This window comes from Dipodomys ordii, unplaced genomic scaffold (assembly GCF_000151885.1).
Source record: "Dipodomys ordii isolate 6190 unplaced genomic scaffold, Dord_2.0 Scaffold22, whole genome shotgun sequence".
NCBI lineage: Eukaryota > Metazoa > Chordata > Mammalia > Rodentia > Heteromyidae > Dipodomys > Dipodomys ordii.
Window position 1 is genome coordinate 3,637,597 of NW_012267238.1, and position 14,840 is coordinate 3,652,436.

General features: G+C 39.9%; 1 protein-coding gene across 1 annotated transcript in view; it reads right to left on the bottom strand.

Moving 5' to 3' along the window:
- C2cd3 (C2 calcium-dependent domain containing 3) overlaps positions 1-14,840 on the bottom strand; it is a 109,983-nt gene that overhangs the window by 44,210 nt on the left and 50,933 nt on the right. Inside the window, exons 19-22 of the mRNA XM_013013964.1 lie at positions 12,943-13,211; positions 12,151-12,240; positions 9,608-10,210; positions 6,671-7,009 (exon numbers count right to left, since the gene is read on the bottom strand). Of these exons, the coding sequence (XP_012869418.1) occupies positions 6,671-7,009; positions 9,608-10,210; positions 12,151-12,240; positions 12,943-13,211 (1,301 nt within the window). The remainder of the gene's footprint in view (positions 1-6,670; positions 7,010-9,607; positions 10,211-12,150; positions 12,241-12,942; positions 13,212-14,840) is intronic.

Sequence of the window (14,840 nt, forward strand, 5' to 3'; positions counted from 1 at the left end):
TTATTTATTTTTGTTGGTCGTGGGGCTTGAACTCTGGGCCTGGGTGCTGTCCCTCAGCTCTTCAGCTCAAGGCGAGCGCTCTACCACTTGAGCTATAGCGCTACTTCAGGTTTTCTGGTGGTTTATTGGAGATCGGAGTCTCACGGTCTCTCCTGCCCGGGCTGGCTTTGAACCGAGATCCTCAGATCTCAGCCTCCTGAGTAGCTAGGATTACAGGCGTGAGCCACCAGCGTTCGGCTATTTATTTATTTTTTTTGGTCGGTCATGGGGCTTGAACTCTGGGCTTGGGCGCTGTCCCTCCACTCTTCGGCTAGCGCTCTACCACTTGAGCCACAGTGCCACTTCCTGTGTTTTATTTTTGAAGCTGTTATTTGAAACAAAACTTCTATTTTGACTTTGGAGGAAGACTGTTCAGGAACTTTTAGCTAAATAGGAAGGTGATAAAGAACTCAGCTTTGGAGAGCAGGTGTATCAGGCTTCCCCTGTGAGTAGAAATTTATCTGGGTCTGTTTATATTTCTGGATAAGATCAAGTTCTAAAATATTATTGAAGGTGGACCAGAGAAAATTTGTGCTATTTGTCACAAGTTTAGAACACAAATGGAGCAGTAAAAAAGAGCTGAGATGATGGTTAAAAAAGAAATGTACTCATTATCTGACTTATATAACTGTAACCCCTCTGCCACATCACTTTTATAATAGCAAATAAAAATTAAAAGAAACAGAAATAAAGAACTGAGATGAACAAGCTTTACTTTATTTAAGAGTTTTCACTGGATTTCCTGTGTTTTACATAAGTATGGAAGTAGTTTTATGCATCAAGAACAAAAGTTCTTCCAATGATATTAAAATAGTAACTTTTCATGTTTGGATAACACTTTATTGCTGGCAATTTCTTCTTAAACACTAAACTTGTACTGATAATACCTCTGAAAGTCACATATAAGAGGTGTCACTCTCTATTTTACAAAGAACAGAGAAGCAAGTGGCTCTTTTATTATACACCGGGTTATCTTGCAGTTGAAAAACCAGCCACGTTTCCTGACTCCTCCCCTCCAGGGTTCTAATTAATTCTAATTCTAATTAATTTTATTTAGTTAATAGAACTTCCTATCTGATACAAAGTGAGTGGATGAAAAGCTTCCCCTTAGGCAATGCCTAATTTTGTATGCTACCAAAATTTAGTCTAGTTTTATGAGGCTAAAATTAACTGGCTTTGTGTCACACATGCACAGATGAGTCAGATTTGATTCTTTATCTGGGAGAGACAGATGCTAATCAATAGTTACAATCCATTAAGACAAGGACTATGGTCATAACATATTACTTCAAATCATTTTAGTTCTCTGTTCTTCAGTTGCTGCTATTGTCTAATGTAAGTATGTAAAAGACAAACTTGAAGCTAGTTGCCGGTGGTTCACACCTGTAATCCTAGCTACTCAGGGGGCTGAGATCTGAGGATCATGGTTCAAAGCAAGCCTGGGCAGGGAAGTCTGTGAGACTCTAATCTCCAATAAACCATCAGAAAACCAGAAGTGGTGCTGTGGCTCAAGTGGTAGAGCACTCTACAGCTTGAGGTAGAGCTGAGGGACAGCGCTTAGGCGCGGACTAATCTGCCCCCCATTGATCCCCCCCCAAAAAAAAGGAGTATTAAACTTTTTTTTTTTAAGATAGTTTTTGCTATGTTGCCCAGGCTGTGGCCCTGAACTGCTGAGTTCAAGCCCTATCCGCTTGCATTCCATTTCCTGAGCAGCTAAGACCATGGAGCTTTTCCTAACAAAAGTATGCAGAAGCTCTTCTATTTTGAGAACCAGAATTATATTGAGGATCAGAGAGAATTTGAAGCTGCGTCAGGTTTAAGCTTTGCTAATGGCAAAGTTACTAGTTTAGGGCTGCTTGTGAACCCTCAGCATAAAGCTTAGCACAGAGGAACCACTCATTTTCTTCCATAAGGAAGAGGCTTCGAAGGCCTGAGAGAACAGGCACACTTACAACACTGTTGGACTGAAGAGGAGAAGGGGGGAGAATACAGTCAAAATGACAACTTTGTACAACTACCTAAAGATAGTTGAAAAAAAAAAAGAATTCAATGTATGTCCTACATAAGAAAAGTGAGGGAAAGAATGGGCTGGGAGGGATGGGTGAGAATATTGAAAGGGGTGGCAGTGATCAAGATGTAGTGTATTCATAAGATTCTTTGTTAAATGGCAACTCCTTTTTATAACTGTTTAGATTAAAAATAAAGAACACTGCTGAAGGCAGCAGAAAAGTTAATGTGGACACTATAGAAGAATGGGAATGATTTTTTTTTTTTTTTTGCCAGTTCTGGGGCTTGAATTCAGGAACTGGGCACTGTTCCTGAGCTTCTTTTGCTCAAGACTAGCATTCTACCACTTGAGCCACAGTGCTATTTCTGGCTTTTTCTGTTTATGTGGTACTAAGGAATCCAACCCAGGGCTTCATGCATGCAAGGCAAGCACTCACATTCCCAGTTCTGGGAATGATTTTTTTTATTTTCCTTTTTAAAAAATTATTAATAAGTTTTTATTGTGAAAATACTGTACAGAGGGGTTACAATTACATGAGCAAGGTAATGAATACATTTCTTTTTTTTTTTTGGGGTCCTGTCATGGGGCCTGAACTCTGGGCCTGGGCGCTGTCCCTCAGCTCTTCAGCTCAAGGCTAGCGCTGTACCACTTGAGCCACAGCGCCACTTCTGGCTTTTTTCTTTTTGCTTATGTGGTGCTGAGGAATCGAACCCAGGGCCTCATTCATGCAAGGCAAGTGCTCTATCACTGAGCCACCGCCTCCTCCTTTCCCCTTACCAAATCCCTGCCCCCTCTTCTGCCACCCCCCCACCCCCCCGCCAAAGCTGTAAAGTTCGTTTTGCGACATAAGATCTTGTACATCTCATTGTTGCAATGGGTCTACCTATATCCCTATTTAAACAATTGTTTTTTCCCTTCCCCTCCCCAAATTATACCAACATCAAATACAGTGAAAACAGGGGTTATACTGTGGGGAAAGGACATACAAAGCAACAAAGAAATCATCTTATAAATATGTTAGAAACAATAGCAAGAAAGAAAAACCATTTGATTCCTTATCTTGGGGTTCATTTCTCCTAATATCAACTTATCTGACCTTTTCTGCTTGTCTCTGACATATACTAGTTATTGCAAATAAGGGAAACCATGGGACCTATGTTTCTTTGGGCCAGGCTTACTTCACTTAACATAATTTTTTTCCAAGTCTTTCCATTTCCTAACAAATGGGGCAATGTCATTCTTTCTGACCGAGGCATAGAATTCCATTGTGTACATATACCACATTTTCTTGATCCATTCATCTACTGAGGGGCATCTGGGTTGGTCCCACATCTTAGCTATGGTAAGTAATGCTGCAATAAATATAGTTGTGCTGGGAGCTTTAGTATGGTCTTGTTTGTGATCATTTGGGTAAATGCCCAAAAGTGGGATTGCTGGGTCATAGGGGAGCTCTATGTGAAGTCTTTTGAGGAACCTCCATACTACTTTCCAAAGTGGTTGAACAAGTTTACACTCCCACCAACAATGCAATAGGGTTCCCTTCTGTCTACATGAAGAAATGCTCAACCTCCCTAGCCATAAAAGAAATGCAAATCAAAACAACACTGAGCTACCACCTCACCCCAGTTAGAATGGCTATAATCAAGAACTCTAATAACAACAGATGCTGGAGGGGCTCTGCGAATGATTTTTGAAAGGCTTTGTCATAGTAACTTTACTGCTCTCAGCAACATTTTCTTAGAAGATGAGTTGAAGAAAATCTTAAGAGATGATCAGGCACATTTCAGAGAGACAAGTGGCAGACCTGCATTCTCAGAGTTTTGAACAGTTCCTGCCTAACACACAAATGTTTGTGAGGGGAAGGAGTAGATAGGCATATCACCCCCAAGGGCGGATATCAGGGTGCACCAGAAATGTCTGAAAGTCAGGTGTCCATCCTGATGCTTGCTTGGACCTAACTATATAGAAAGAAGCCAAATAACAAGTGATCTGCAAGCTGGCAACTTATAAACTTTGTAATGTGAGCACATTCAGAAAACAGGAAGACATTATATTGTTTAGCTACATCATAAGGATTGGGATGCTAGGATACAGAAATAAAAAACATTTATCTTCAACTCCCAAGTATAGAAAGCCTACTAGGAAGACACATGAATAGGCTACAGAGTAATCTGTGGTCGCATGGTGGTGCCATCATGGAAAGCTTTGAGAACACAGGCAGGTTTATGGATAATGGCGATGGCAGCAGCATGGTCTTCTAAGTATTGGTGTCATTTTAATTTTGTTCTTCAAAGGGGAGGAGCAAGTACAAGAAATGACAGGTTAGAGGAAATAGCGCAAAGGTTGACTTGGTGAAACAGAACAAGTTGTTGAATGTAAGTAAAATATAGTAAGAAATGAAGCTGAAGTTTGATTAAAAACTAAAATGGAACTCAGTATACTGAATAAATTATCAAACACCCTTCCTAAGTCACATTATTAAAATGTAAGTACCTGTCTAATGGAAAATTTCCATTGCAGTAAGGGCGTTGCCTCTAAAATAGAAATATAAACCATTTGTATATTATTATTATTTTTTTGGCATTTCTAGGGTTTGAACTCAGGATCTTATACTTTCTAGGCAAGTGCTCTATTGCTGAGCTACTCCTCCAGTCCTGCTTTTCACTGAGTATCTTTGAGATAGCTTCCTCTGGGTTAGCTTGGACTTCAATCTGCCAACATTATGCTCCTGGCAGTTGCAAGGAAGACAGGTGAATGCCAACTGTATCCAGCTTCCTTTCATTGAGTTGGATTCTCTCAGACTTTTCTGCTGGGGCAGGCCTGTAACTGTGATCCTTCCAATCCCAGTCTCCCAGGTAGATAGAATTAAAGGCATGAGTCATTGGTGCTTGGCTCCTTAAATATTATTTTCAATGCAACTATAAAAAATTCCTGCCGGGCACTGGTGGCTCATGCCTGTAATCGTAGCTATTCAGGAGACTGAGATCTGAGGATCATGGTTCAAAGCCAGCCTGGGCAGAAAAGTCTGTGTGACTCTTATCTCCAATAAACCACTAGAAAACTGGAAGTGGCACTGTGGCTCAAGCTGTAGAGCACTCCCCTTGAGCTGAAAAGTGCCCAAGCCCAGAGTTCAAGCCCCACGACCGACAAAACATAAATCCACTCATTTATCATTTTTCTCTTTTAAAAATGTTTTTATGTAAATCTTATTGAACATGGGCTTCTTGCTGGGGGGAGGGCTTAACTGATAGAGCCAAGTCCTAGGCATGGAGTTCAAACATCAGTACCAACACCAAAAAAAGCCTTCTTTGATGGGACAGTAAGTAAGAATATAAAAATTGCTTCCTCTTTGTTTGGAGGTCCTAGCAGGGGAGCACAGCTACTTGTATACCCTTGACTAAAGACTAGTTCTCTGTCAGGAATGGTCATCCTCTTTGGCTGAGCATGCAGCTTCAGAAGGGACGCACATGGAGCCAGCCAGATCAACCAAATCAACCTTGGCAATCAAAGACAGGGGTGACAGATGTCACAGCCAGATCACCCTTACATTCAAAATTGCTTCTTTTGTAAGACTCATACTCATGACACATTTAAAATTATTACTTCCATTAAAGAACAAATAGACTATAATCTTAAGGTTTTTGAAGTCTAATATACATTTATAATTTACTGGCTGAGGTTAAACATGAACACATTTCCTATAAGTTTGGACCTCCAAAGTGGCATCATTTTTGTCTTTGTCTACTGCTTTATCTCTGGAACTTAGGAGAGTGATTGACACAGAGCAAATATTAGTCTGTTTTGTTACTGAAAAGTGAATGCAAGGTGAGACACATGAGATATGTAAAGAAAACCATGGAAACCTTTTCGGTTCCATGTGACAGGAGCTAAGATGAAGAGGGCAAAGTGCTAGGGAGGCAAATAAGAAGGGCCTTTTGTCAAGGAAATCCTCTAGTACATGGTGATGCTTGTGTTGAGTCTTAAGGAAAGGAGTTGGAACAAGCCAGGCAAATGAAGAGGTGATGGCAAAGGGAAAATTTCTTAGAGGAAGTGTAAGGCTAAAGGTAGGCAGGAGTTCTTTGTGCCACAAATATGGAGTTCTTAATAATAATTTGAAAAAATCGTAATGTAAACTATATAGGAATATAAAGAAAACCAACTATATTAAGTTACAAAATTATAAAGATTTTGTGAGGAAGTATAATTTTCCTATCCAAGATGACCGATGGTGAATTTTATCCATGGATCCCTTGGGGGGCTACTTACCTAGTGATAAGTGTACACTGAGGTAAAGATTGAAGACCTAAGTGGAGAAGAAGAGGTCTGTGAGAAGTTTAAGAGCTGAAACAATTTATGGATGTGGTAATGGATTCTTAAAGAAAAGAGAAACATTTAGATTGATACTAAGGTTTCTGGATAATGATATCCAACATTAGGATAATTGACTAAGTTTAGAAAGGTTTCCATATAAGCCTCTAGTCTTGGAAAATATAATTGTTGACTAAGCTAATTAACCATTCCTACAGATCCTTCCAAACTTTGAAAGATTAATGAAGATAGAACTGTCTGTCAGATTCCCTGAAGAGTCTGACATTTGCTCCTGGATAAGAATTTAGAGCATACCTTTTAAACTCAAGTGCATTGCTCTCTCTACCAGGATACTGACTGCAACAGTTCCATCCAATTCAGTGTGGCCCTCATTGGGCTGGCAGACTTCAGCAGCAGTGCTGGTGCAGAGGACCTGTGTAGGGGCAGGAGACTTCTCGTGGTCACCAGGTGGGGAGAGTTGGATCTCATCATTCCTGCTGGGGAGCTGCTCAGACTCACTGTGGCTGCTGTAGTCCATGGAGTCTTGATCATGAGCAGGCTCCATGTGTGGGGAAAGAGAAGAAAGAACCACATGAACTCGTAGGGCAGCTCCAAAGAGGTTGGAAGCATTCCGTCCAAACAGAGGATACACACCTAGCAAGGGAATGGAGAGGAATAAGCATAGGTGAACAGGAAACTCTCACATTCTGGGGGAATACTCACTGAAAATGCTTATGTCCTCTTTCCTGTGATAGGACTACAGGCCCAATAGGCAATTTGCTAAAGAAACTTAGTATACAAATAGAGAATTTTTGCCCAGTTCCTATTATTTCTAGTAATAAGTAGTGAAATTGATATGAAGCTTAAACCAAATGACGACTTGGCAGAGCTGTTATGGAAGTGATTAGATAAGTCTAACATTGAGTAAAAGAAGGAATGGCTTCTCTTCTCCTTCACATGTTTCATAGTCTCCTAATTTCATACTTCTTCCCATCAGGAAGTTGTCCTAGAGCTCAATTTGTCCTTTCTTCACCAACTAAAAACGTTCTGAAAGTAACCATGAAGATCTATTGTCAGGGAGGTAGTGGCAGGAGGCAAGAAGAAAGAGTAAGGGAATTAAATGGATTTGTGTATGTTTGTGTTTACATGTGTGTGCTGGCCGTGGGACTTGAACTCAGGGACTGAGTGCTGTCCCTGAGCTTTTGTGCTCAAAGCTAGCACTCTATCACTTGAGCCAAAACTCCACTTCTGGCTTTCTGGTGGCTAATTGGACATAAGAGTCTCATAGACTTTTGCCTGACTTTGGACTGCAATCCTCAGATCTTAGCCTCCTGAATAGCTAGGATTGCAGGCATGAGCGACAGGTACCTAGTATGGGAAATAAAAAAAAAATTAAGGCCAAGCATGGTGGTGTGTGTTTATAATTCCAGCACTCGGGAGGCTGAGGAAGGAGTACCCTAAGTTAGAGACCAGCCTGGGATATTTAGTGATTTCAAGGATTTAGTGATTTTAAGACCATGTCTTAAAACAAAACACAATAGAAAGCAAAACAAAAAAATGCATATATGTATGTATGCATGCCAGAATCTCAGAAAGGATAAATGATCTGCCAAAGTTGCTCTTCCAGTAAGTGATAAATTTAAACACAGGGATTTGAATTTTACTGGTTTGCTGGATCTTAAAATGAGATTTTATTTATAAAACAGGAAATACTAATAGTTCCTTTTGAGTCAGAATTTACTTTGTTAGACTTATTCCAATTCAGGAAAATGGAGTTAACTAGTTCATAGATGGCAACAATACAGACTTTTGGGTCTTTTTAGTTTCAGATAACCTGTTTTCCTACCTATGCAAATTTTAAATTACATGATCAGCACAAGCAGAAAATAACGGCAAGCCATAGGAAGACACCCAAAATAATAGTAAATCTTTATCCTTGGGAAACTTAATAGTACATGGAAGTAGGCTGGATGTATGAGTGAATGGACTGAGACTTATTTACAAACACATCAAATGCAATGCCTTGTATAAGTCCCCTGTTCAGCAAATTAAAAAAAAAAAAAAAACTTAGACTGGGGAATATAGAGAAGTATAAGGGATGTGGATAATCTGAAAAACTAAGTAACCCCTCTGGAACCACTTAGTAAAAAGAGGTACTTATACTAGTGTTCTGACTCCTAGAGTTATATTCAGTGTCTCAGATCCACTTTCTTTAGTAGAAATATAATTCAATAATACAATTATTCAGTAAAATACAATTAAAAGCCTGATTTCCCTCAACTGTAAAGTGAGGGAAATAATTTGACTGGTATGTCAAATAAATATCATATTTGTAAAGAATCTATTCTGGCTAATTTCAATTCATTCCACATTATAGTTGCAAACTTGTTTTTCTAGGATGCAAAGCTATGTCATTGTTGTATTTGATACCCAGTATGTTAATTTCCTACAGCTCTTGGAAAAAATTTCAAACTTTTCTGCTTAGAAGAAAAGGTCTTCAATATATTCTTACCCACCCCACCTCTCTAGCTTCACTTTCCAACCTATGTATCCTCAGAACCAGCTGATCCAAATTACTTATAGCACTGAAATGAATTTGACTGCTTCATACCTTTGGCCTCCATACATGTTTTTACTCTGTTTAGAATATCCTTCTTTCCCTATTTCTTCGCTTATTCCCAAGTCCTTTGAAACTCAGGTCAAGTATCACTTTTAGTGAGATGTGGTTCTCCAAGCAGAGATGTTGAATTACCAATTTTGTTGAATACCAATCTTTAGTTCTTATACTTCACTATAATTTTTTACTGCTTTTTCTCCCATTAGGCTGTAAATTTAGTGAGGCTAAGGATTATTTCTTATTCTTTTCAAATTTCTAAGATTTAAACAAAATGTTTGAAAAAAAAAAAGAACCTAGCATATACCACTTGTAAAATGTAACCTTTCCCTTTTTGCCTTAAAAATCAGTTTGTTACCATGGCCATTTCCTTTATGATTCTAAGATGTGCTAATTAGACAGGATACATATCCTGGTTCCCTTGGTCGGTATGCTTTTCAGTGTTATTAACAAACCATTATCCGAGATGATCACAGAATCTCTTGTACATGTGGGTAAAGGCAGTTTCTTAAATTCATTCATTCTCATTCATATGTATTATCAGAGTACTTACAATACTCTGGTACTACGCTATAGGCACAATTTAGATGCAGAGCATATACTCAAACCACAAGCGCTGAGCCTAACTCCTCACTTACCACTGACAGTTAGTGTCCTTGTTGACCTATCCCCAAGTCTAGCCAGGTCAACATAGGCTGAGCCAATCCAGCTGTCTGTCTGCTGAGGTCTCTCCACACTATCATTGCCATAAGCTCGCCACACTTGGATCTCTAACCTTTCCTCCCTGAAGTACCAAAGTAGTGATGGGCACCGAGTGACTTCTGCTCTCTTGGATACCTTGAAAGTAACCATGACCTGGTTTTTGTTTGCAGATTCCTTAGGCTTCTTGAGAGGGGTCCAAAAAGCTTCATGATCATATAGTTTATAGCGAAGGTAGAAATATGTATTTTTATGAATGTACTTGTGGCCAGCAAGTAGTACACAATGGGTAGGCAGCCACAATCTTGGAGTAGAGATGGTGACAATGGCTGGCTCCTCTTCATCCATCTTAACAAGATCCTTTAGGCCACTCTCAAAGCTCCAACCCAACAGCTCAGCAGCTTCCAATACCCGCTCTCTATCTCCAGGATGGGTGAAGGAAACTGAAAGTTCCAGACCACCAACAATCTTCTGCATAAACTCCAATCCATGAGGCAGACCCTCATCTTCAGGTAAAATGACAGGATACCATCCTGTGATCCCTTATGAGAGACAGAGTTTTAATTATTATCTTACAAGTAAAGAAACATGTCCTACTATTTTCCTTTTCTCTCTCCTTCCTTCCTTCCTTCCTTCCTTCCTTCCTTCCTTCCTTCCTTCCTTCCTTTCCTTCCTTCTCTCTCTCTCTTTTTTTTATTATTGATACTTTCAAGACCCAATACAGGACTTGAAATTGAGGCCCCATGCTTGCTTGGCTTACTTGCTGAGCTGGCATCCTGCCACTTGAGTTATGCTTCCAGCCCAGCACTTTGCTGGTTAATTTTGGAGATGGAGTCTCATGAACTTTTCTGTCTGAACTGGCTTTGGACTGTAATACTGTGGATATCAGACACCTAAGTAGCTAGGATTACAGGCCTGAACCACTAGTACAAAGCTGCACCTGACTATTAAGAGGCAGACAATGAGAGTAAATGGGAGGATTAGATGAGTGTTCTGAGCATTGAAATTGTTTGACCACTGAGACACACTTCTTCAATCTAGTAACAGGAAAATACAATCCAATCCAACCATTACTCAGGCTAAGTAATCTAAAGAAATCAACAACTAAAGGACACAGGAAATTTCCACCAAAACTTGACCCTCGATGCATAAATCCCAGCAAAGAATCACTAAATTCATGAAAAAGCAAGGCAACAAGCTTTTCTCAAAAGCCAACAACTTCATAATAAAGGACTTACAGGATGGTGAAAAGGAAGACAGTTCAAACAATAAACTCATTTAAATAATAAAAAGTGATCACTGAAATAAAGTAAGTTTAATACCTGAACAAACTCAAAGAGGATACAAACTGCTAGTGAATTCAGACAAATGAACAAAATAAGAAGGTAATCAGGATATGAAAGAGAAATTAATTCGATAAAGATAGAAATCTTGGAAAAAATATTAAATTAAAATCCTAGAAATGAGCTTAACAGCCCAAATGAAAACTCAATCAATGGGGGGGGCAGTTGGGGGAGAGAAAGTAGGAGAAAAATAAGGGACGGGGTAACAAGTTTGCTAAGAAATGTACTTACTACCTAACTTATGTAACTGTAACCCCTCTATATATCACCTTGACAATAAAAAAAAAAAAAAAACATAATCAAAAGCCTAGCTAACAGGGCTGGGAAGGTGGCTCAGTGGTAGAGCGCTTGTCTTGCATGCATGAGGCCCTGGGTTTCATTCCTCAGCACCACATAAGCAAAAAGAAAAAAGCTGGAGGTGGCACTTTGGCTCAAGTGGTAGAGTGCTAGCCTTGAGCTGAAGAGCTGAGGGACAGCGCCCAGGCCCAGAGTTCAGGCTCCACGACTCTACCCCCACCCCAACCAAAAAAAAAAGCCTAGCTAACAGAACATAACAAATTGAAATACGGTATCAAGGGATGAAGATAAAGCAGTTAAAGGCATCGAAAAACACTTAGAAGATACAAATGGTATTCATATAACCTCTTAGACTCCATTAAAAAGATCAAATCTGGCCATGCACCAGTGGCCCATATCTGTAACCCATTTTCTTGTACTTCATATGAAAACAATAAGACTTTATATCTTTGTCAGGAAAGATTATCCTGTGGCTTAAACAAGGTGAGAAACATATTTTACAAAGTGCTATATAATGCAATGGGTATTGCCCCCTTCTTCTTTTTATTATTAGTATTATTCCTTCTCTTCTTCCTCTTTTTTTTTTGTTGGTCATGGGGCCTGAACTCTGGGCCTGGGCGCTGTCCCTCAGCTCTTCAGCTCAAGGTGAGCACTCTACCACTTGAACCACAGTGCCACTTCCAGCTTTTTCTGCTTATGTGATGCTGAGGAATTGAGCTCAGGGCCTCATGTATGCAAGGCAAGCACTCTACCACTTAAGCCACCTTCCCAGCTGCTCTATCAATCAAAGGAAAGCGAATAGGCAAGGGTAGGATAAGAAACTGGTAATTCAGAATCCTTACCAGATCTCTTGACTAGCAGGTCTTTTGTTGGAACTTTTACTACTCCAAGTAGATGTTCTTTGCATGAATGGAGGCTGATTATATCACCGACTATTGAATTAAACAAAGAAAACGTATTTGGAAATGTACTGACCAAGGGCTGGTATTTACAGTATACTCATATAACTTATAGTCACTGAGGCTCAGTGCTGAAAAATGCATCTTGTTTACATCCCAATCATCTTGTTTACATCCCAATCAAAGTCTGAATGCCCTTAAGCTGTTTTTTTTTTTTGGTTGGTCATGGGGCTTGAACTCTGGGCCTGGGCGCTGTCCTTCAGCTCTTCAGCTCAAGGTGAGCACTCTACCACTTGAGCCACAGTGGCACTTCTGGTTTTCTAGTGGTTTATTGGAGGTAAAAGAGTCTCACAGACTTTCCTGCCTGGGCTGGCTTTGAACCGTGATCCTCAGATCTCAGCCTCCTGAGTAGCTAGGATTATAGGCAAGAGCCACTGGCACCCGGCTGCCCTTAAACTTTTTAAATCAACATTTCAAAAAAAAAATTCAGATATACAGAAAGATTGCAGGAAAATTATAATGAATTCCTAATACAGCCTATATCCAGATCCACTCATTAACTGTCTCTGTACTTTTTCTCTCATGTACTTTGTATTCATATTTTTCATATTCATATTGTATTCATATCCTTCAGAAGTAAGTTGTGTAGATCATGAATCTAACTATTTCAGCATGCATTTCATTAAAAATAGGGCTGCTTTTAATGTGGATCATGATAGATCATTTAGTACTCACCTGACTTGGTATTTTCATGATAGATAGCAAAAGTAATTTCTGCAAACTCCAATAGCTCTGCCAGGAAACAGGCTTCTCCACTAGAGTGCTGAGTCACCAAGTTACATGGGAGCTCAATGTAATGGGAGAACTCAGGGCAGAAGGAACAGGCCACAGGGCGGGTTCGGCGCTGCTCTCCCTTGGGTAGGAATGAGAGATGGGTGGTGACAGAGGCATTAACTCCCACAGTGGCACTGAACTGTAGAGCAGGATCCTGCTCAGCCAAAGCCCTGTAGGAGAGAGGGGAGGAAATGAGAAGGTTTTGTCAGAAGTTAGCTTGACTGACTAGAAATACTTCTATAAGACTACCAAGAACACAACAAAGTACCTATCTGGCTTTTGAGAGTACCACAATGTGTTTTTTTTTCTAGTAATAAAGATACCACAGCATGGGGATGAGGGAAGGAGAAGAGAGAGGGAAAGAGAGGAAGGGAGAGGGAGGGTGGGGAGAGAGATATTATACTGTCAACATCCATCCAGGAACCAACTGTAGTTGTACATATTGCTGACTGCAATAAAGGAAAATATATACCATGGAAAACCATAGGGCATCTCAATAAGAAAGTACCAGGCATCTCAATAAGAAGGTACCAGAATGTACTTGTACTTAGAGCACTTGGCTTGTGCTGACTGATTTGATTAAAGGAGCAGAGTTTGGTTTTGCATCCAATTTCTCTCTTTTCTCTGTCTCCACCTCTTTCTCTTTCTTCTCCCTTTCCTCCCCTCTGATTTTTTGTTTTTGATGGTACTGTGGATTGAATTCTGGGTCCTGCTCTACCACAAGAGCCATGTCCCCAGTCTTTTTGTCTTTTGTTTTTCAGATTGGCTCTCATACTAGCTTTGTCTAGGCTGGCCTTAAACTGCAATCTTCCAGTTTCTGTCTTCCAAGTTGCTGGGATTATAGATGTGTCCATGGCTTAGAGAAAATTGACATTTGGACATTTCCTGATATATCCTAAAGCAGACTTCAGGGTTCTTTAAGATCTCACTATAGAATAACTGGAGTTAATTTGGGAGTTAAATGGATAATTTGGTGTTAACTGGATTCATTTGGAGTTATATAAATCTGGGTTTGAATCTTATATGACTCAAGACAAGTTATTCAACTTCTTCCAAGTCTATTTCTTTTTCACTAAAATGAGCCTACAAAAGGTTACAACAAATAGTGAGAGCACATATATTGGCATGCTCATTGCAATTCATTTCTAATAAGAAAAGGTAAATAACCCAAATGATCATTAACAGAAGACTCATCTGCAGCCATACTTTTTTGTCTGTCACGGGACTTGAACTCAGGGCCTGGGCTCTGTCCCTGAGCCTCTTTGTACTCAAGGCTAGCTGGTGCTCTACCACTTGAGCCACAAAGCCACTTCCGGTTTTTGAGTAGTTAATTGGAGATAGGAGTCTCACTGGGACTGTTCTGCCTGGGCTGGCTTCAAGCCATAATCCTCAGATCTCAGCCTTCTGAGTAGCTAGGATTACAGGTGTGAGCCACCAGAACCTGGCTGCAGACATACTTTTACACGGTAAAGTACAGTGTGAGAAAAGTCAGGTGGAAATACATTGAATGTTAGCAACATTGAAAAAAATGAGGATTTCAAAAGTCATACCGAGTATTGTGAAGAAACCACTGGATAATAGCTACAAAGCACAGAACCTGTCTGTAGACAGTGAAAAGACTTTTAATAGGGAATTCTCAAGAAATAGCAATAAGAACAAAAAAAAACTTGGGCCAAACTGGTATGAATTATTTGCTGAAAATATGCTTGATTGTCATGCACTTGGATCAAAGCTGGATATTTATTTATTTATTTTTGGGTCCGGTCATGGGGCCTGAACTCTGGGCCTGGGCGCTGTCC